This window comes from Frankliniella occidentalis, unplaced genomic scaffold, assembly GCF_000697945.3.
Source record: "Frankliniella occidentalis isolate FOCC.00 unplaced genomic scaffold, Focc_3.1 Scaffold18, whole genome shotgun sequence".
Classification (NCBI taxonomy): domain Eukaryota; kingdom Metazoa; phylum Arthropoda; class Insecta; order Thysanoptera; family Thripidae; genus Frankliniella; species Frankliniella occidentalis.
In genome coordinates this window covers 2,599,867-2,617,713 of record NW_026267148.1, presented here as the reverse complement: position 1 = coordinate 2,617,713, position 17,847 = coordinate 2,599,867, and the positions used below count along the sequence as shown (strand labels likewise).

At 52.9% G+C, this 17,847-nt stretch overlaps 1 protein-coding gene across 1 annotated transcript in view; it reads right to left on the bottom strand.

Moving 5' to 3' along the window:
* The window catches only part of LOC113207601 (dystrophin, isoforms A/C/F/G/H), a 192,270-nt gene that overhangs the window by 130,094 nt on the left and 44,329 nt on the right, over positions 1 to 17,847 (bottom strand). The window contains exons 39-41 of the mRNA XM_052264317.1: positions 11,540 to 11,637; positions 9,237 to 9,335; positions 3,200 to 3,305 (exon numbers count right to left, since the gene is read on the bottom strand). Of these exons, the coding sequence (XP_052120277.1) occupies positions 3,200 to 3,305; positions 9,237 to 9,335; positions 11,540 to 11,637 (303 nt within the window). The remainder of the gene's footprint in view (positions 1 to 3,199; positions 3,306 to 9,236; positions 9,336 to 11,539; positions 11,638 to 17,847) is intronic.

Below are 17,847 nucleotides of genomic sequence, written 5' to 3'. Positions count from 1 at the left end.
CCCATCTGCATCGCAGATCACTCTTGCTTGGTATGCGGTGCGTAGCCAGCGTGGTAGGGTCACCGCTCCAAAGGGGGGCAAAACGTCGCCGCGGGACTCGTGGGTGAAGCGAGCGAAGGCGCGCTCGATGCCAGACTTTGGAAAACCTTTATACTCCCCTTCTCCCTCTCTCTCCCTTTGTCTCCGACTTTATTTTGCAGTCGCTATAGAACTGGGCCGCGACGGCCGACGTTTTCATTTGCAAATAATTTCCGCACGCCACTCCACACTGAAAAGCGATCGCTTTTGTCACTTTCTATCAGTTTCTTCCACTCCATTCTCAGTTCACCAGCAGGGCGCGCAGGCATGCGAAATTAAATGACACGAGAAAGCGGCGGCGACGGCGAGGAAAAAAGAGAAAGGGGGCGAAAAGGGGAAGAGAAGGAAAGTCAGACAGTCGCGGCGGACTCTTCTCCCCGTCCGCCCTCCGGATTTCCTTCCCAGAGGTCGTCCGGGAGGGCGGCGCAGAGATTGCGGAGGGGCAGACCCCCGCCCCTTCGGCCCCGCAATCCCCCCCTCTCATCCGCTCGCAGACGGCCAGGAGAGAGAGGCAAGAGGTGAGCGGGATGTCCTGTCATGGTCCGGTGTGTGCCCTGCCCTCTCACATACACCGCTCGTATACACCCTCTTTGCGCCGATACAAATAAGGAGACGTGGTCGCAAAAGCGGCATATGTCACTACAGTTTTCGTTTGGCGCGGTCTTTCGTTGTTCATCGTGGTTCGGGGGCGGCCGTCCTACCCGACGCGACGCCTTCAGTGGGCTCCGCCGCCGGGCGCCTGCGAACCTCAGCATAGTCCACCCGCCGCACTGACGTGTGCGCCGCGTTGCCTACCCACAGATCGCAGGGGCCACGGGCTGCACAGCAGGCCTGCCCGGCCGTCCCCACGACGAACCATTCATTCCCTGCGTCTCGCGTGCTCAAAACCACACTCAGAGGAGCAGATGTATCCTGTTTGCCGTCGCCAACATTACAAGCAGGAAGATATTTATAAATACGCCGAAAAACAAGTTTCGACCAATAATCGCTCCCTGATTACTTGTTCAGCAGCAAAGAAGCATTTTTCAACGTAGACATTTATGCTGTATCGCAGGCGGAGAGTACTGAATTTGCTGCCGTCTTCTTTAACTCAGACAGAGGAAAATAAGTTTAAAAAGTACACGAAAGTGGGGAAAAAAGAAGTACGGACGCAACGAGGGGTGAAATCAGGATGCACTCGACGGTAAACAAAAGGCGGCCGCAACTTTTCCGGATTGGCAACGACCTCCCCGCCCCTTCTGACCCCCTCCACCCGCCTCCATCCCTCGGCTGGGAAAGAAGTGGGCAAATAAGAAACCGGTGAGGAGGACTCATCCCCTCTCGCGATCTCCCGGGCCTCTGCCCCTCCATTCAAACCGCCTCGCACGCAAGCCCCCAAAAACTTCTGTCCCAAGTTGGCAGCGCCTAAACAAATCTCGTTAACGGATAGTTCAACACACCACGTGGCCCCCGAAGGCTTGGTCGCTGGGCAATTTCCTCACTAGTGAAGCAGCGATGACGATGATACAAGCAAGAACCGTTTTTAGTAGAGGGCAATCGAAATTGTAAATCAGTCCTGATTTTTTAACATGGCCGCCCTGTTCCAGATAAATACAGACCTGTTGGACAGGAGTGCATCACATTAACAATTGTAGGGCAAAATTGTGAATTCGCTGCTACACTACTGGACTATACGACAAACTTGAGTTTGCGACACGACTTAAATCATCTTCCTCAGTGAGAAGGGGGAAGAGGGACGGGTGAAAAATATAAATTCGCTCCCCGGAACTCAGCGAAAGGTGCGACTTGACACCTTTGTGTTTCCAGTATAAAGGAAAACATGTTTATTGACCCCGACAGCAGATGAATCATTAGCTGTTGAGCAATAATGCCCTAGAGGAAGGCAGCCCCCCCCCCTTTTTCCCCTATAAAAAACGCGCGTTATGGAAATTAAAAGCCTAATAATACGGGCGCCTCGGGCGGCACGCAAGGGGCGCATCATGATCGACCGAGAAATTATCAAAACGGCTCTCTGGCCGTGATTCGCAGATGATGAGGGTGCCGCCGCCGCCGGCCGGGAACTTTCTCCGCCGCCGTCTGCCCGCCATACCGCCGCCGCTCTGCTCTGCTCTCCGCAGGACAATATTCATTCCACTGCAAAGCAGAGCAGTTTGCCCCAAAGTTTGCAGTCAGCAGCCCCTCAATGACGGGGCGAACGGGACCGTCCAATAATCGTGTGCCGGCTCCCAAGGTATAATATAGCGGAGGAGCCGGCCGGCAGCGCGTTCCGTCTCCTCAGGGCGGGCGGGGCCCTCTCGCTATGTTTACTCGCAGGGAGGCTGCTCCTCGGGCTGCTCCTCGGGCTGCTCGGTGCCCCGGGGAGCATGGACGGGGCGGCAGCTCATTAGCAGAGGGACGACCCCAGGAGGGGAGGGCGAGCCCGGGGGGGCGCAAGCTACCTGACGAGATATCAATTGCTTTCCAAATAAGCGCGATCCAAATATTTTGACCATCAACTGAACTAACTGGATCAAAATATAAAACGGCAAGAGGTGTATAACACGGTATAACATGGTTTCCTTCATAGGTCGAAAGGCGCTCCTTGATCATGCAGGCTCCAACGGGGCTGGACGGCCACCCCTGTAGGCGTACGGAACTCCGTTGAGCAGTCAGCTAGCTACATTCTCGCGTTTTATATGGACGAAATGAAACTCGTGCGTGGCGAAAAAACAAAATCAAAACACGCCAAAAACTACGAGCACAAGCCTTGTGCGATTGACGCGAACAACCCCCCCACTTCGCTTATGGGGGCCAGCAGCAAGGGGCCCATTAGTCCCAGGAAGTTGATAAAACTTGCTTCGCTCCGCACACGCGGAGGGCCCCCCGGAGCCCTCTCGCACACACGGTCCCGCGGGGGCGGGTCGCTCACCCAGGCGGGATAGGGCGCTCCGCTCATGTCAGCGCCCGCGCCAGCTCCAACTTTGATACGAGACCCTCCGAGACACGAGCCCGCTCAACGAGCGTGGCGGTAATTATCTGCTGCGCTGACCGGACCTTCTGTCTCTTTTTGCCCGTCTTTATGCCCCCGGCCGCGATGGGCCCCAGCAACAGGCTGGGGCGGCGGCGCGCCCAGCGGACTCACCTTTGCTGTGCAGCTGCTGGCGGTTGGAGTCGGCCTTGAGGTTCTCGGCCGTGTGCACCAGGTCGTCGAGCTGGGGCTTCTTGTGCTCCAGCTCGCGCAGGACGTTCTGGAACAGACGTTGAGGGCACAGCGCTACAGAAACACTCGGGAAAACACTTGCTGCGGCTGGCACCGCGCCATCCAACAGGGTCCGGCCCCCAGTGCTCGTCTTCCATCCTCTATCTCTCTCTCTCTCGCTCTCTCACACACAAATCCCCCCAGGAGTATGGGGCTATCTGCGCAAAGCATCGCCCCCAGGGGAGCGCTAAACTCTTGGGCAACGCGAGCCACTAGCAGCCCAGCCCAGCCCCGCCGCCGGCCTTCTGTTGCACGTCCCCACCCTCTCGCACCCCGCCCCCGTGCCCCTTCTCCTTATCGTTTAACGTCATTGAATCTCGGGGCATACTTATCTCGCTCTAGCCCCCCCAACGCACACATATACCCTTCCCGAGCATTCCTTCCTGCCCAGCACCCCAAACCACATCAAACGCAGCCTCAAGCCCCCTCCCCTCCTCGCCCCTCTCACTCTCTCCTTAAACTCCTTCAGCAACAACAAGAGCACGTCAGGAGCACCATCAATCAGAAAGAGGGAAACAGAGCACACATCGGTGCGCAATGCGGCAGTCTTGCTCGAGCCGTCACATCTCTATTATGTTCCCATAACTACGATTTAGTTCGATCATAATTTATCTCAAACACTGCTTTTCTCGGCTAGCACACTCTTGTGGTGTGAATTCGAAGAACATGACACTCAAAATGTAGCGAGCCCGGAACTCAACCTCAGTCAAGGGTCAGCAGTGTCGTTACTTTACTTATTTGGAGTCTTTGGGGGTCTTTGTTGGTACGCTCGGGTAAGCACCTCTCACATACAAACACTCCAAAACAAAGTGGCTTTGCACGAACGATCCCCGGAGTGAGACGATTCCGGGCTGTTATCTCTTTGCGGTATGTGGGTGGTGAGGAGGGGGGAGACAAGAGGGGGAGCAAGGGGATTGGTGAGGGGATAGAGGGAAAGAGGAAGAACAGGGTCTCGCATCTTTGTCGCACGCAAAGACTGCAGAGCTCTGTAAGCTTGCCACACACAAACCCCACCCCTAGAAGTAACGCGACCGCGGACACGCCTGGTTCCAGAGGTAGCGTGGCTTTTCGTGACAACGGTCGGTCGAGCACCTACAACAGCTTGAATGCCTCAATCCTGGAAGATGGAAGATTACCCCATCCTTTTTCTTTTCTGTCTTTTTTTTTGGGGGGTGGGGTGGGGGGCTTAAAAATGTACAGTTCTGGTGTGCTGCCCGCTGCTGGCTCCAGAGTGGGTCTCATCTGGCTGGGCTGGACCAAAGATGCTGCTGGAGGGGGGGCATGTTCCCTGCGGACCGTCAGCAGCAGCAGCAGCCGGAGGCCGGGCCAGATGGACAACTCCCTTAGTCCCAGTCCCATAGGCTAGCCTGTGCGTCAGCGCTAGCAAAATGCTTCGTCAGTTTACAAAAGCGCGGGAAGGAAAATTTAACATGAAAGTTGCATTTTGGCCATGAAAAAACAGAGGTGTTAAGCAGGGTTTGATCCTAATAAACAAAGTCATTATAACTGTCAAGGCACTAATTTTTAGCACCTTGAGGGATATTTCTTTAACAACTGCGGGCTGTTTATGGGTTCATAAGTACTGCGCCATTGCGGTGCATACTTTTAGACAGTCCCCAAGACTGTCTCTGCTAAAGGAAAACGCCCACCCCTCCTCTCCTTACTTTTTCTTTTAAGTGGAGAGGTTAATTCATAAAATACTACCAGGAACGGCTCGCAACAAGTTGGATTATCTGTTATTGGTATCTAATTTGGTTTTTTGAGTCGACTTGTAGGATCCTACAATATCTAGACAGTTATTGAGGACCAATTATCGCTCGAGCATCACGCACATTGCAACACGTCGTCGTTACTCATCGCTTATCTTTCTGTCCGTCTCTACCCCGCGGGGTGCGGCGCTCGGCACTACACCCCGCTCCGAGACGCTCCGGTAGCGCCGACATCTCTGCCTCTACCCCTCGCGGTGACGCAACGATACACCCTGGCGCCACCCCTAGGGGTGCCCGTGAACCACCCCTGCCGGCTGCGGTGCGCACCAAGCGGAGGGACATATATGCCATTATATGGCAAATTTACTCTCACGATCAAGTTACAATTAATGTGATATTTTCCGATAGTTTTGTAAACATAAAAAATAATTCTACGGTACCGGACTTGTCGAGCGACAATAAGATAGATAAGCCCACTATTATAGTTTCACCGAGATTTGCGTAGATTACCGTAATTAAATCACGATACAGTACAGTGGCGACAATAATAAGAACCTATGAGGAGAGGACTGTCGTAAAGGCGCCACGCGACGCGCATGTCGGATAAAAATGAAACGTGCATTTATTTCAAAGGTTCCGGGGGATTCGGTCACGGGACAGTCAAGTCGCAGTCCAAGTTCAAGAAGTCGTGAGAGGCTAATCCCGTTGATCCCCGTGCGCTCCACTGGCCCAAGCGCGACCTGCGGGCTGCGGGTGCGCACACGGCCAGCCGGCACAGCAGCGGTGGCAGCGGCAGGTGCCCGGCCCTTCATCCATCCATTTCTCTCCGCTGCTCATCCCCCTTCTCCAACCCAACCCCCTCAGAGCCCCGACCGTACGCCCTTCCCTCCCCTCCCTCCCGCACCCCACGCCACGCCAGGTTCGCTTTTCCACCTCGTCTTTCACGCCCGTCTCCCCTCTTCATTCAACCCCGTGATTGTACGGCCGCCGAATTGACCGCGAGCAAACCGTTGTTGGGAGACGGGGTGGGAGGGAAGGGTAATTGGGATAGAAAAGGGCCTGAAAAGGGGGGTATCAGAGGCCCTTTTAAAGCCAACGCAGAAAGGAACACCAACATATTTACAGTGGATTTGTTTCCTGTTTGACCACCCTAGAAGTGTCCAACTGCCATACACATGGTAGTGTTCAACTAGGGTGCACACTCGTGCACACTTGTGTTGAAATAGACATTTGAATACTTAAAAAAAAAATCAACGATTAATTTGAACACTTGAAAGTGTCCAAAGCTCCATGGCCAACCCTGAAGTTGAACACTTCTAAGTTTTTAACTGGACTTTAGTATTAAAATGTACAGTCAAAACACTTAAAAATGTGCAAGGTAGTATTGAGAACCTGCATGTAGACGCCAGTTTCACACTTTATTGGTAAGTGGGACCGCTCACGAATCATTCGTTTATAAAATATATCCTGTCACAATTTCAGTAAAAGTTTAAGTGAGGATATGGAGAGGTTGAGGCACGAGCGGCGCGGAGCGGCACGAGCGCCAACGCAGCCATAGGTGCAGCCCGTCGTAAACAGGCGCGGTTACGAGCGAGCAAGGGCTCATGCCTATACGTTCGGAGGCGGCTCTAGAGAGGCTTTGGGGGAGAGTGCGCGCTTCAACCGAGCATTGCGCACGGGCAAATGCCCCCGCAGAACAACACTGTTTTTCAAATAACAGTGGCGGTAGGTACTTTTTTTTCAGCTCAACTAAATTTGACGAGACAAACTACAAAATTCCGTTCTCTTACTGGTGATCTAGCTCTGCCGCTCAGATCACCTATAAACTGACCACAAATATTATATCTTGAAACTTGCAGCCTTTTATTATTTTTTTATTGACCATTTAAATTGATTAGCGCGGAACCTTCTTTTATTCCCTTCCATGACAGACTTCTCTTGCGCACGGCCGCTTGCTGTATCCCACCCACCGCTCCCCCAGGTACTCTGTGCCTCACAGCCTCGCTACACGTGTCTACTCCCTCCGGCTCCCTCCCCGGGCCTGGCCTGGCCCCCGCCTGTCGGAATGCCCTTACATATTTGCGTTCCAGGCGTGCCTGTCCCGGCCTGGCCCCAGTGGCCCTTGCCCCCAGCCGGCTCCCACCCCCCGCCCGGCCCCGGCGGCATGTCGGTAGAATGCGTTCCCCTCTCACCTGCTCTGCACAGCTAGAATGATGCTTTTAAATGATCGCAACATTACAAAAAAAAAAACAGCAAAGGAACAAAAAGAAAGTGGAGGTATGAGGGCATTCAATTCTGACATGGCTGGCGCACGTTTTGTTTTTGTTTCTATGACAGGAGGCGGGAGTGGGCGGCTGACGGATCATGTCCTGCAGCGCAATTGTTGCCGAGCAGCGGACGCGCGCCTGATGAGGGCCTAATGTCGCACAGGACCACCATTAGCTTGGCGTGCGTGACGCATACAACACGACAGCCGCAATCACGCATACACTGGTAATGAAAATGAGTTTAATTTTTCACTTCGATTGATGCATAAGTTTCAAGTGTGCAAATTTTGGCCGCATTGCGTGGTGTCTATAAGTAACTTGACTATACGACAGTCGGTGTGCGCAAACCTTCGACATTTCTGAAAGGTATAGCAGCTCACACCTTCTGGTTCCCATTTACAGGATTAAATGAGTGTCCAAGTGTTCAAAATTTACACGTTTACGAAAACGTCTAAAATTTGGACATCACGCAAGTGATCAACGTAACGTTAACTGTTAACACCATGTTATGTTGGTGTACACATTTTGCACACTTGTTTTACCAGTGTACACGCACCATAAAAAATTGATGTTGGACTATTCATCTGTGAAGCCGTGACAAATGCAGCTAGCAGTTGGCTGATTCACCCCACGCACGCAGGCGTGCGATGTCTTAAAACAAACAATCAATCAAGTTACCCGAGCGGAAAAGAGGGAAGACTTTTACCAGACCGCCGAGACGCCTTGCGTGGGCAGGGGGTAACACGCCGCCAGTAAGGCTCCGTGGCCGAGGCCCGTACCTTCTCCTTGGGTACAGCCGCTCTGTCCTCTAACTTGGAGCGCCCCCAAACTACTCATTAAGCGGTTGACGCTCTTCCTCCCTAGTCCGCTCCACCTCTCCTCCCTCCAACCCCTCTCTTATATTCTCTAACAGGACAGGAGGCCCTTTTAAGTCCCCCCCCTTCCCTCCCCCCTTCTACCCCCGGTCCTATCCTGCCTACGACTCTGCCCTGGCAATATTCACAGACAATATAGCGGGTGTGGCGGGCCTGGCAGGGAGTGGCGTGGCCGACACACAAACGACGGCATTTAATGAACAAGTAACACGACAAACTCTCCCGCCCGCCCGCCCGCCCTGTTCTGACGTTATTTCGTAATAGCGCCCGGCAAGCGCAACAGGCCAACGACAGACGGACTCGACAGCACAAGACGGAAGAGGGACAGATAAAGAGATGGACAGCCGATGGATAACGCGGCGCCCTGTCGTAGGGTCACATCGGCCCGATATGACTGCGCCGTCAAACCAAAAATACGAACAAGCGAGGGGTTGTATTTTTTATTTTTCACCCTTCATCTATCACTTGCTCCGCGCCGCCCCTCGCGTGTCGGCGTGCGAAGCCGGAAAATAATCAGCGTAAAATGACCGGAGGGGGGGCCCATGCAAGGCTTCTAAGACCGTATGCAAGGGGCGGGGTGTGTTCCAACTGCGGGCGCGGCGGGGCGCGGCGGGGCGCGGCGGGGCGCGGCGGGGCGCGGCGGGGTGGGGCACACGCACGCGCGGAGAGAGAGGGGGCGCCCGGCACCATCATGGAGGATATGGGGCGATATAGGGGAGGAATCGGACCGTTCAGAAACAAGATAGTATAAGAGTTGAGGAGCTCTGTCTTTCATTTGATGATACTTTCGCGGTGTCTGTGTATCTTTTCGAGTACAAGAAGCTGGGAGAGGGGGTAAAAGGAAGGGTGGGGGAGGAGAAGCTGTGCGGACATCGTCCTCATTTCCAACAAGAAAGGGCGCGATATCCCTGCAGTAATTGCAGAGGAGAGGGGAGGGGGAGGGGCGTCTCAAAGGACTCCGCTCTGAGAGAAAGAGGGTGGAGGGGGAGAGGGATGACAAAAGTATTTGACAGCAAACACGTAAACTGCGAGTGGGGTCCGGGGAGGGGGTGGGGTTGGAGTAGCTTACCTTCTGCTTGTCCAGCACCTGGAGAATCTCCCCCACCTCCCCAACGACCACCGTCTGTTGGCGCAACATCTCTTGTTCCACTGTGAGCCAATCACGGATCTGCAAAAGAGAAATACAAATAAATTAATTTGATGAAGCTGTGACAACTCTGTTTTGTTCCCTGCGCCAGTTGTACTTCTGATCGAATCCCTTGCAGGAGTCCGCAAGACAAACCTTCCCCCCAGGAAAATGTCCAATGTCCACGTCCGAACTTCACCGATGCAAAAGACACTATCTCACTAGACATCCGCAGGACCGCTCGGGACAAAAGCTGAACTGCTTTTTTGAAATTATTGTTGTTATTATTTTGTTCAAGAACACGCTAAAATTAATGTGCAAAAAGTGCTTGGAAATTACCACATTTGCTTGGAAATCAAGCAGTCACTTTTAGTCATCTTTGTTACAGACTTTCATAAATGATATAAGTTTCATTATTGACTGAGTCACAGCTTTGACTAGTGGTCTGCTCACTCTGGCACACCAGAGAACTGAGCGCAAATTGTCTCTGGCGCTTCCCCACCTCATTTCCCCTGCCATTTCCGCCTCCCTCTCCTCCTCCTCCGTCTGTCGACAAGGCCGGCCCCAGCATGCGAGCCCGCGGCACACGGTGCGGCCTACACCCCGCCACCCCCAGATTGACAACTGGGAAAAGTCAGCAGCGGACGGGGCGGTCGATGTGATGAAACGGAAAGTTGAATGTGAAATTGGCTTCGACGGAATGGATTCCCAACTAAATTTTAATTTGACAGATGTACCCCCCCCCCAAACTGAAAACCTTTGAGTGAGGTGTCGTGCTCGAAATGAGTGAGACAATTTTGCCTCGCTCAATCAGAGCGATGACTATAAGGCTAACCCTATTTGAGTCATATGCACCGAATTCTCACTCTGGAGGAGTAAGATTTCTCTGACCTCGCCTACTTGCAGTGAGAAACCTCACTCTCATTGGGTGAGGACCGCAAATTATGACTCAAATTGAGTGAGAGTCAGATATCTTACTTTCAGGAGAGTAAGATTTTTAGTGTCACTGATCTCACTCTCCTGAGAGTAAGATATCTGACTCTGGTATTTTCAGTGCCACCCTCCCCCCTCCGCGTCTTTCCCCTAAAATCTTACGGAGAAAAAAAGACACCTGACCTGACACGTTGTAAAAACTCCATCATCTTTGACTAAGAAGGAGCTAGCTGTAAATTATCGCACCACATCCGATTGGGTGCTGTAAAATACTCAGAAGCCAACTTACCACGATTTATAAACATTTACGGGAGGTTGGTTAAAAATGCACAGATTTAAAAGCTGCACTCTGTATGTAAAGAGACGATTTTGTTACTAATAAGTCAACGTTTTTGTGCACATTCAGACCAGGTGCAATTTCGTTCCTCAAACTAGACATATTGGGTAAAACTGTACACAACATGGCAAAATTTCGGAACAAAATTGCATCGTGTCTGGATGTGAACGAAATGGATGGGAACAAAATTGTCCCTCTACATTTAGAGTGTGCTCTCTCTTATTAGAAAGATCTCACATGCCTGCAGCTCTGGGGCTCACGCCCGCTGATGCCTTGGGGCGAGCGCCTGCGAGCGGCAACACGCTCACAGCCGTGCCACCGCGTGGGATAACCTTCAGGCGCGCAGCAGGAGACGTGGGCGTAGCTAAGCGCACTCTTTTGCTATAATTGAAATTCTGAGCCGGATTCAAATAAAAGAGAACAATATCCTTTCCATAAACGATTCAACAAAAAGTGACCCCCCCTAACCACAAAACTTCAAACTTTCTTTTAGAAATCTGCGTATTCTGCGAATTCTACGCGGGGAATTCTACAATGACTGAGAGACATGGACGGTCCCTTACTCACACTCACATGTAACGCCACCCAATCCTCTACTGGACAGATGGTACATCCCTTCTGCTCCCCCGACACAACTTCCAGTTCATCAGCATTCCCCCCTACCCCACCAAAACGAAAGAGCCCCCCGTCCCCTTCCCCTCTGGGACGAGTCCCTTTCACCACCAGATACATGCTCTTCCCTCCCTCCCCCTATCAGGAGGTAACAGCCCGCAGGCGATGTGACTGGGGCCGTCACCATAAGCCCTCAAAGCGAAATATAGAATACTTCCCGTTTCTTCCACCACTATACCCTTTCCTCACATATCGTTCTTACTTGACTGTCTGTCGTTGGGTGTTTGGAAGTGGTTCACCCTCCCACTATACAATAGGTTCGTGCGATCCTCATTTGTCTAGGGTACAAAAGTTTGTCACTCACCTGCAGGATGGACTTGTCGAAGCTCGCTAGGAGGCTGTTTGCCGAGGGCGAGCTTCCGGCTGGAACCTCCAGCGCACGGAGGCGAGCGCCATTGTCAACTGGAACAAGGAGCAATGAACGTTACAAAAGAAGGGTAACGGGAATGTCCAGGGGTAATACGCGCCGTAACCAAAAATCTTTTCCTTCACACCTGTGTTTCATTTAACACAAAAAAAAAACGGTTGCAATTGTCCGAAACATCACAAAGAACTGTCAAGCCCTTGCACGCGCGTTTCACTCTGTGTCCGTCTCACTTGCGTGTGTTTTACTTGTCATTTACATTATTCCAAGTTGCCTGGAAAGTTAAAACCCAGGTTTAACACTTACAAGTGTCCAGCTTTTACAGCCCAACGCTGGCTAGTGTTCACATTCCCAGTGAAACATTTGCAAGTAGTACGCGCGACATGGTTTGTGTAACAATTGGCGAGAGGTGCTTGCCAGTTGACAGTGTAGGAGGGTCCATGGGGCGGGGTGCTGGCCGGGGCGCGGGCGGGGCGGGGCCCCTTATGAGCGTCACAGCTGCGACATACTTTACTCTGAACGCCGGACAGGGGGCGCGCGTGAGGGAGGGGGCGCAAGAGGTGAAGTGGAGGGGGGTATGTTAGGTTGCACCGAGTCCGGAAGGGAAAGGGGAGTTAGATTATCATCAGACGGCCAATCCTCGACCCAACGTACTCAACGCCCCCCCCCCTCCCCCTTCCTTCTCCCCGGCCTCGCACCCCGCTGGGCGACATTAAAGCTCCACGTACAGTTCGGTTCCGGTGCGAGATGGGCTTGTATGAGCGAGGGGCGCACCCCGAATGTGGCGTCCCTAGAATCCGCTCCTACAAGAGGGAGTGCTAAAAGGGCTTCGAGTTGTTTTCGCCACCAAAGTCGTACCCGCGCGAATATGGAATAGGTGCGGGGGGGCCGTCAGTCCTCACTTCAAAACGTCAACGATTTTCACACACCACGAAACGTTATTCTACAAGAGATGCGCACACGGAGCGGGAAAAGGGGGCCATTTTCTTCATCCGCCTCTCCCTTTTTCTTTTTCTCTCTTTAATCTGATTCCAGACGACGGAGAGAGAGAAAAGAAATGAAAATGGCGCGCACGCAGCGCACGAGGCAGGAGCGAGTAATGAGCCCGCACGCCTCGCCGTGCCGATAGGGAAACAATGAGCAGACGCCTCAAAAGAGTAAAAGTGCGGGGAGAACGGGGTGAGAGCGAGGGGCGACGGCGGCGGCCGGGCAGGATGCGAGGGAAAAGACAAAGACATGTTTGGAGAAATAATAAAAATGACGACGGGGGGTGCATGGAAAAAAAGTTAAACATTTTCGAATGCCCTGGCGCGCACTGCGAGAAGTAGCAGGGGCAGCAGCAACAGCAGCAGAGGAGTTTGTATATAAATTCTCATTATTTCAAAGAAAAGAATTGAGAAAAGCGGGCGGCCGGCGCCGTCATCTCCTCCCGTCATCAACGCGGAAGACGTGAACAAAACTGTATATTGAAGGGCGTGTCGTCGAGGTCTCGTCGGGTGATAGCAATCGATGTCGACCCGAGCCCCAACTCTCCTTTCCATATTCCAAAAAAGAAAGGCGAAAGCCAAAGTGGTTGGTGAACGAGCCCCGCCTTGCGCGCGAACATGAGCAGGAAGAGAGAGGCAAGTGAAATAAAAGTGGAATAAGGAAGAGCAGCAGGAGCGGTGGCGGCGCGAGGTGGTGAGAGAGCAGGGGGTAAAGGAAGAGGGGTAAGAAAGGAAAAAGAGTACTCCTCGACCGGCGAACGTGTTGGCATGCGTTGCGGGACTTTGTCACCCCTTGAGCCCCCCAGACAAGTTGCACCGTCGGCCGTGGGGCGATACGGGGGGAGGGGGGGGGCCAAACGCGCAGAGCGACATGCACCTCGAACGGTGAAGGCAGCCGAGGCGAGGGGCGGGCGTCCCTACTTGCGCTCGACATTGTCGTCGTCCTGGTGCGCCGCCGCTCCGCGTTCCTCCACGTCGCGGCAGTCGTCGCGTGGCCCCTGCTCGCCCCTCGCAACGCGCTCACCGCCTCGTCTCGTCCGTCCGACTTCCTCCGAAGAAGGGTTCGTTGGAACGAACGCAAGACTAGGAGGCAAGGATTTATTGCAGTCCCTGGCCGGCCTATGGGCCTCCTCCTCACCAAAGCCCTTCCCCCGGCCGGGGCCGCTCTGCGTGTGGGGGCCGAGATAGTGGCGCCGGTGGTGCCCCACCTTGAACCACGGGGGCGGATGGGCACGGACGGCAGGGAACGACTGCACCTTCCTCCCCCCCTGCTCGGGCGACACTCGACGGCGAGGGCGAGCCCTTCTCCCTAGACTCGGTAGTCACCCCGAGCCGAAGCTAATGGGTTGGCGAAACGTGCGCCCCCGTCCCAGCGGGGACCACCTCTCTCTCAGCCCGCAGCGAGGCCAACCTCAGGCAAAAGAAAATTATTTTTACTCTTAATTCATTCTCCATCAGCCGGCCGGGGACTGGGAGGGGGCTCAGGTGGGCGAGGAAACTTTGCGGCCCCGAGAGTTTGGCGAGGCTCTTTTGCCCGTTCTTTACGAGGCGCGAGGAGGCGGGCGGAAGCGGTCGAGGAAAACGGTCGGTGGATGCGGAACAAACACACTGGTGTGTGTGCAAGGGGGAGGGGGGCACTCGACATGTGCAAGGTATTTCGTATCCGTAAACCCCCCTTGTTGTTACTGACATTGGGTGAGACGAGAATCAGAAAAGCCATATGAGGTAGAAGCACGGGAATGGTGGCACACGGTGTGTTCTATACGTCAAAGAAAATAAAGACGTTCAGGGGAAAAGAAATAATCAAGACTGAGGGCTCCCGGCGCACTGGAGCTGCAACACTCTCGTGGCTTAACACGGACTACGCCTGTGCGGTGCGGGCTAGCGAGCAGGTCGTAAGCCACTGGGAGAGGGAGGGGGACAGAATAGGGGTGTGTTCGTATCTCTCTTTCTACCCTCTCCTCTTTTTACACCCCCCCCCCCCCCCCCCACACACACACACACACGCACCTCCGCTCGACGGCTCACTCCAAGGAAAGGCCCCACCAATATCGGCAGGATTATGGGATAAGACGCCGCAAGGAATTTAATTGCAGCCCAGCAGAGCCGGGTGAAAGACTTGAGTCCTCCACGCGGAGAGTGTTCCCCAGGGGCTGCGTCGAGTGACGAGGTACCACTACACACTCTTGCGTTGGCAGTTACCAGGGACGCGAAATAAGGCTAAAAAGAAATTACCGTTCACTCCTCGTCTTCTTTGGAATAACCAGTAATAATTTATTTGTACTTCCCATTAACATTTGGGATACAATTTTATTATACGTGGTCGAAAGAGGGCGAAGCAGGTGTAATCCCAGGTAATGACTGGACGTAACGAATCAAGGACTGAAGGGGTAAAACAATCTAGAAATGGTACAAACATAAAAAAGCACCGCCCATTTTCAAGATACAGGGCGAAAGGGAACGGGTGGCAAAGGAAGGTTGCATTGTTCTGCAGGTATAATGTAATGACATTTCAAAAGCATCTCGAAAAGTAATTTTCAAGAAATGTTCATTAGACCTACGGGTCTTTTTTTCTGCAAAGACTTTTCATCCCCACCCCAATCATATGTCCAACCGTAATCGTTTATCCGAAACCATAGCTGTAAATTGTTTCAACATATATACCAACTACGTAATAAACTGTAAAATCTATCGTAACAGAAACCGTAAACGAAATTTCCAGATGGGGTACTTCGAGAGATCTGCACAAACTAAAACCAGGCGCCATCAGAGGCGGAACAAAAGACGGTCGGAAACAAGGGAGCTTCCAGCTTCATGGGACGGAGCTGGGGAGAGGAATAGAAACAGGGACTGGGACAGGGGGAGAGGGTAGGGACCTGGCGAAAGGAGGAAGAAAATCCTGGTAGAGGCGGGAGAGACAGAGGAAGCCAATGCCGAGCGATCTGCCGCGAAGCTTGTATTAACGAGTCTCCTTGTCTCTACGGCAAGGACCGCTTGCAACACGAGGTCTGAAAGAAGACTGCACTAGGTGTTTGGGCTGACACGAGTTGTGTCTCGGGAGGCCACTCCTTCATTTTGGTGTGCCGGTAGGGTTGGCCCGGTGACCGTGTATAGTTGGGCCTCAGCCGAGGTCGCAGCCGCAGGCAAGAGGCGGGTGGGGTGGCTTCGAAACATGACACCGATCAACTGGGCTATGGCCCCTCCCAATTAATTAAATTATCATCAGGCGTTGTAATCCTGCGGAGGGGCCAGCGCGACGAGGCCTCACGCAAAACAACGGCGTATATACTAAAGCGAACTTGATCTGTCAATAATGAGATATTTTTATAAAAAGGCACTGCTACTGCTGTTTTGCCTGTGACCCAACAGTGTGAAAAGGCAGCTGTCACATTCAACCCCAGCCCCAACCGTCAGCATCGCGCATGTTTTGCATTTAAAATTTAGCTAAATGTTTTAATGATCAGCGATACATTTCATGGTGTGCCAGGAAGCTGGCTCATGCCGCGCACTTATACTGTTCAGCATGGCGCGTGTGCTGGGTGGGTGGGTTGCCTACTCGCACGGGGCCATAAGGAGCCGTGGGCAGCAAGAATAGACATGAGGCACGTGAAATGTGGTAAGTACAACTACGAAAGTTCGTGGCGTGAATCAGCCACCTGGTATAATCTAAATGGGCCTTTCCCTCCCACGTAAATAGACGTATAATGGTATCCTGTTCAAGGTTCCCGAAGAAAGCCAATTTGAAAGTAAACACAGCGAGGATGACGTAGGGCGAAGCTGGGGGTGGAAACGACGGGGGAGGGGGAGGGTGTGGTATACCCCTGTAGGGCAGGGGGTTAAGACTCCGTACACCATGAGAGCTTGTCTGAGGTCATCCGGGCTGAGCACGAAACAAATCATCTGATTGTGTGCAAAGGCTGAAGGGGGAAGAGGGGAGGGGTATTTCCTTTCTTAATCGTTTCCTCAGATTACGAAAGCAGTTACGAAAGAGTTTAACCAACACCACGCAAACCTTCGTGCTTCGCAAACAAGTCTTCAAATCAAATATTTAAAATAAAATAAAATAAAAAAAACTTTGCAGTTTTATACGCGCGTAAAACAATTGTCCCTCTGACGCCTCTCGTATTAACCGATGAACTTGTGAAATGGCGTCCATTATTTTTACAGTGAACGAGGAGGTCCAGCCCAGCGGGCGCGGCGCAGCTTGACATGTAAGGAATACCCTCCCTTTCTCCCCTTTCGACTCCTCTCCTAACGAGGCCGTGGTGCGCAGAAAACGGGTCGAATGTGAGTTCCCCTCAAAGTGTTCCTGACGTGTGGATCTTATTTTCTCTCCCTCCGTCTATTTTTTTTCGGTCTGCTCTCTTTTTTTATGACTCTGGAGACGCGCGTCGCAAGGAGGCCCTTAAGAACACGACAGGACGACCAGCGGCGTCCCACAAAAAAATGTCGGGAGCGTGTATGTGCGATGTGCGCGTACGTATTTGTATGCGTGTGTGCGTGGTGGGGTTATACGGTTTTCTCTAGCATACGTCCGTGCCAGACACCGCAGGAAAACCAGCAGAACTCGTTTGGAGGTTGTTATATACAAAGGCTATCTCGCGCAAACAAAAACAAAAACAACGAAAATAATTAGCAATAAAGAGAGAGTAAGAAATTGCGACGTGCGGGAAGCAAGGGGGAAGGGAAAAAGGAACCGCAGTAGAAGCAGCATCAATATCCGATCCGCAGTGGGTTGGGCCGCTGCTGCGCCTGCGGGGCTCGGCAGAGGCTCAGAACAACATACATAATGCACGCCGTGGCTAAAGGAAGTGCCGGTTATCCCCCTGAAGTAAGCTGTCCAACAGAGGGACCCGACGCGAAAAGGGAAGGGGGGGGAGGGGGGGCAAGTGACTGATGGCAGCATCACTTCCTTATTAGCTTATTTTATCGTTCGTCATCACGCTCCACAGTCACTAAATCAAGTCCCCGATATTGGCATGTTGTCGATTTTGCCTCACACTGTAGGAACGATCCGCGGGGAAACGGCGGCGGCGCTTGCCCTCGTTGTGCATGCTCGTCGTGTTGTAGAGACAGGCAACACATGAGATTGAGACCCCCGTCCGTCTCCGACTGCACGCTTTGCACGGCACTGGAGACTGAGGCTATTTCACTATGCACACGACGCGGCGGCATCCTTGGCGGCAGCCGCGGTTGCGTCTCTTGTTCTGGATATTCTAGTGTGGGAATATGGGAAGGAGTTTGTACAGAGAGAGAGGGGGG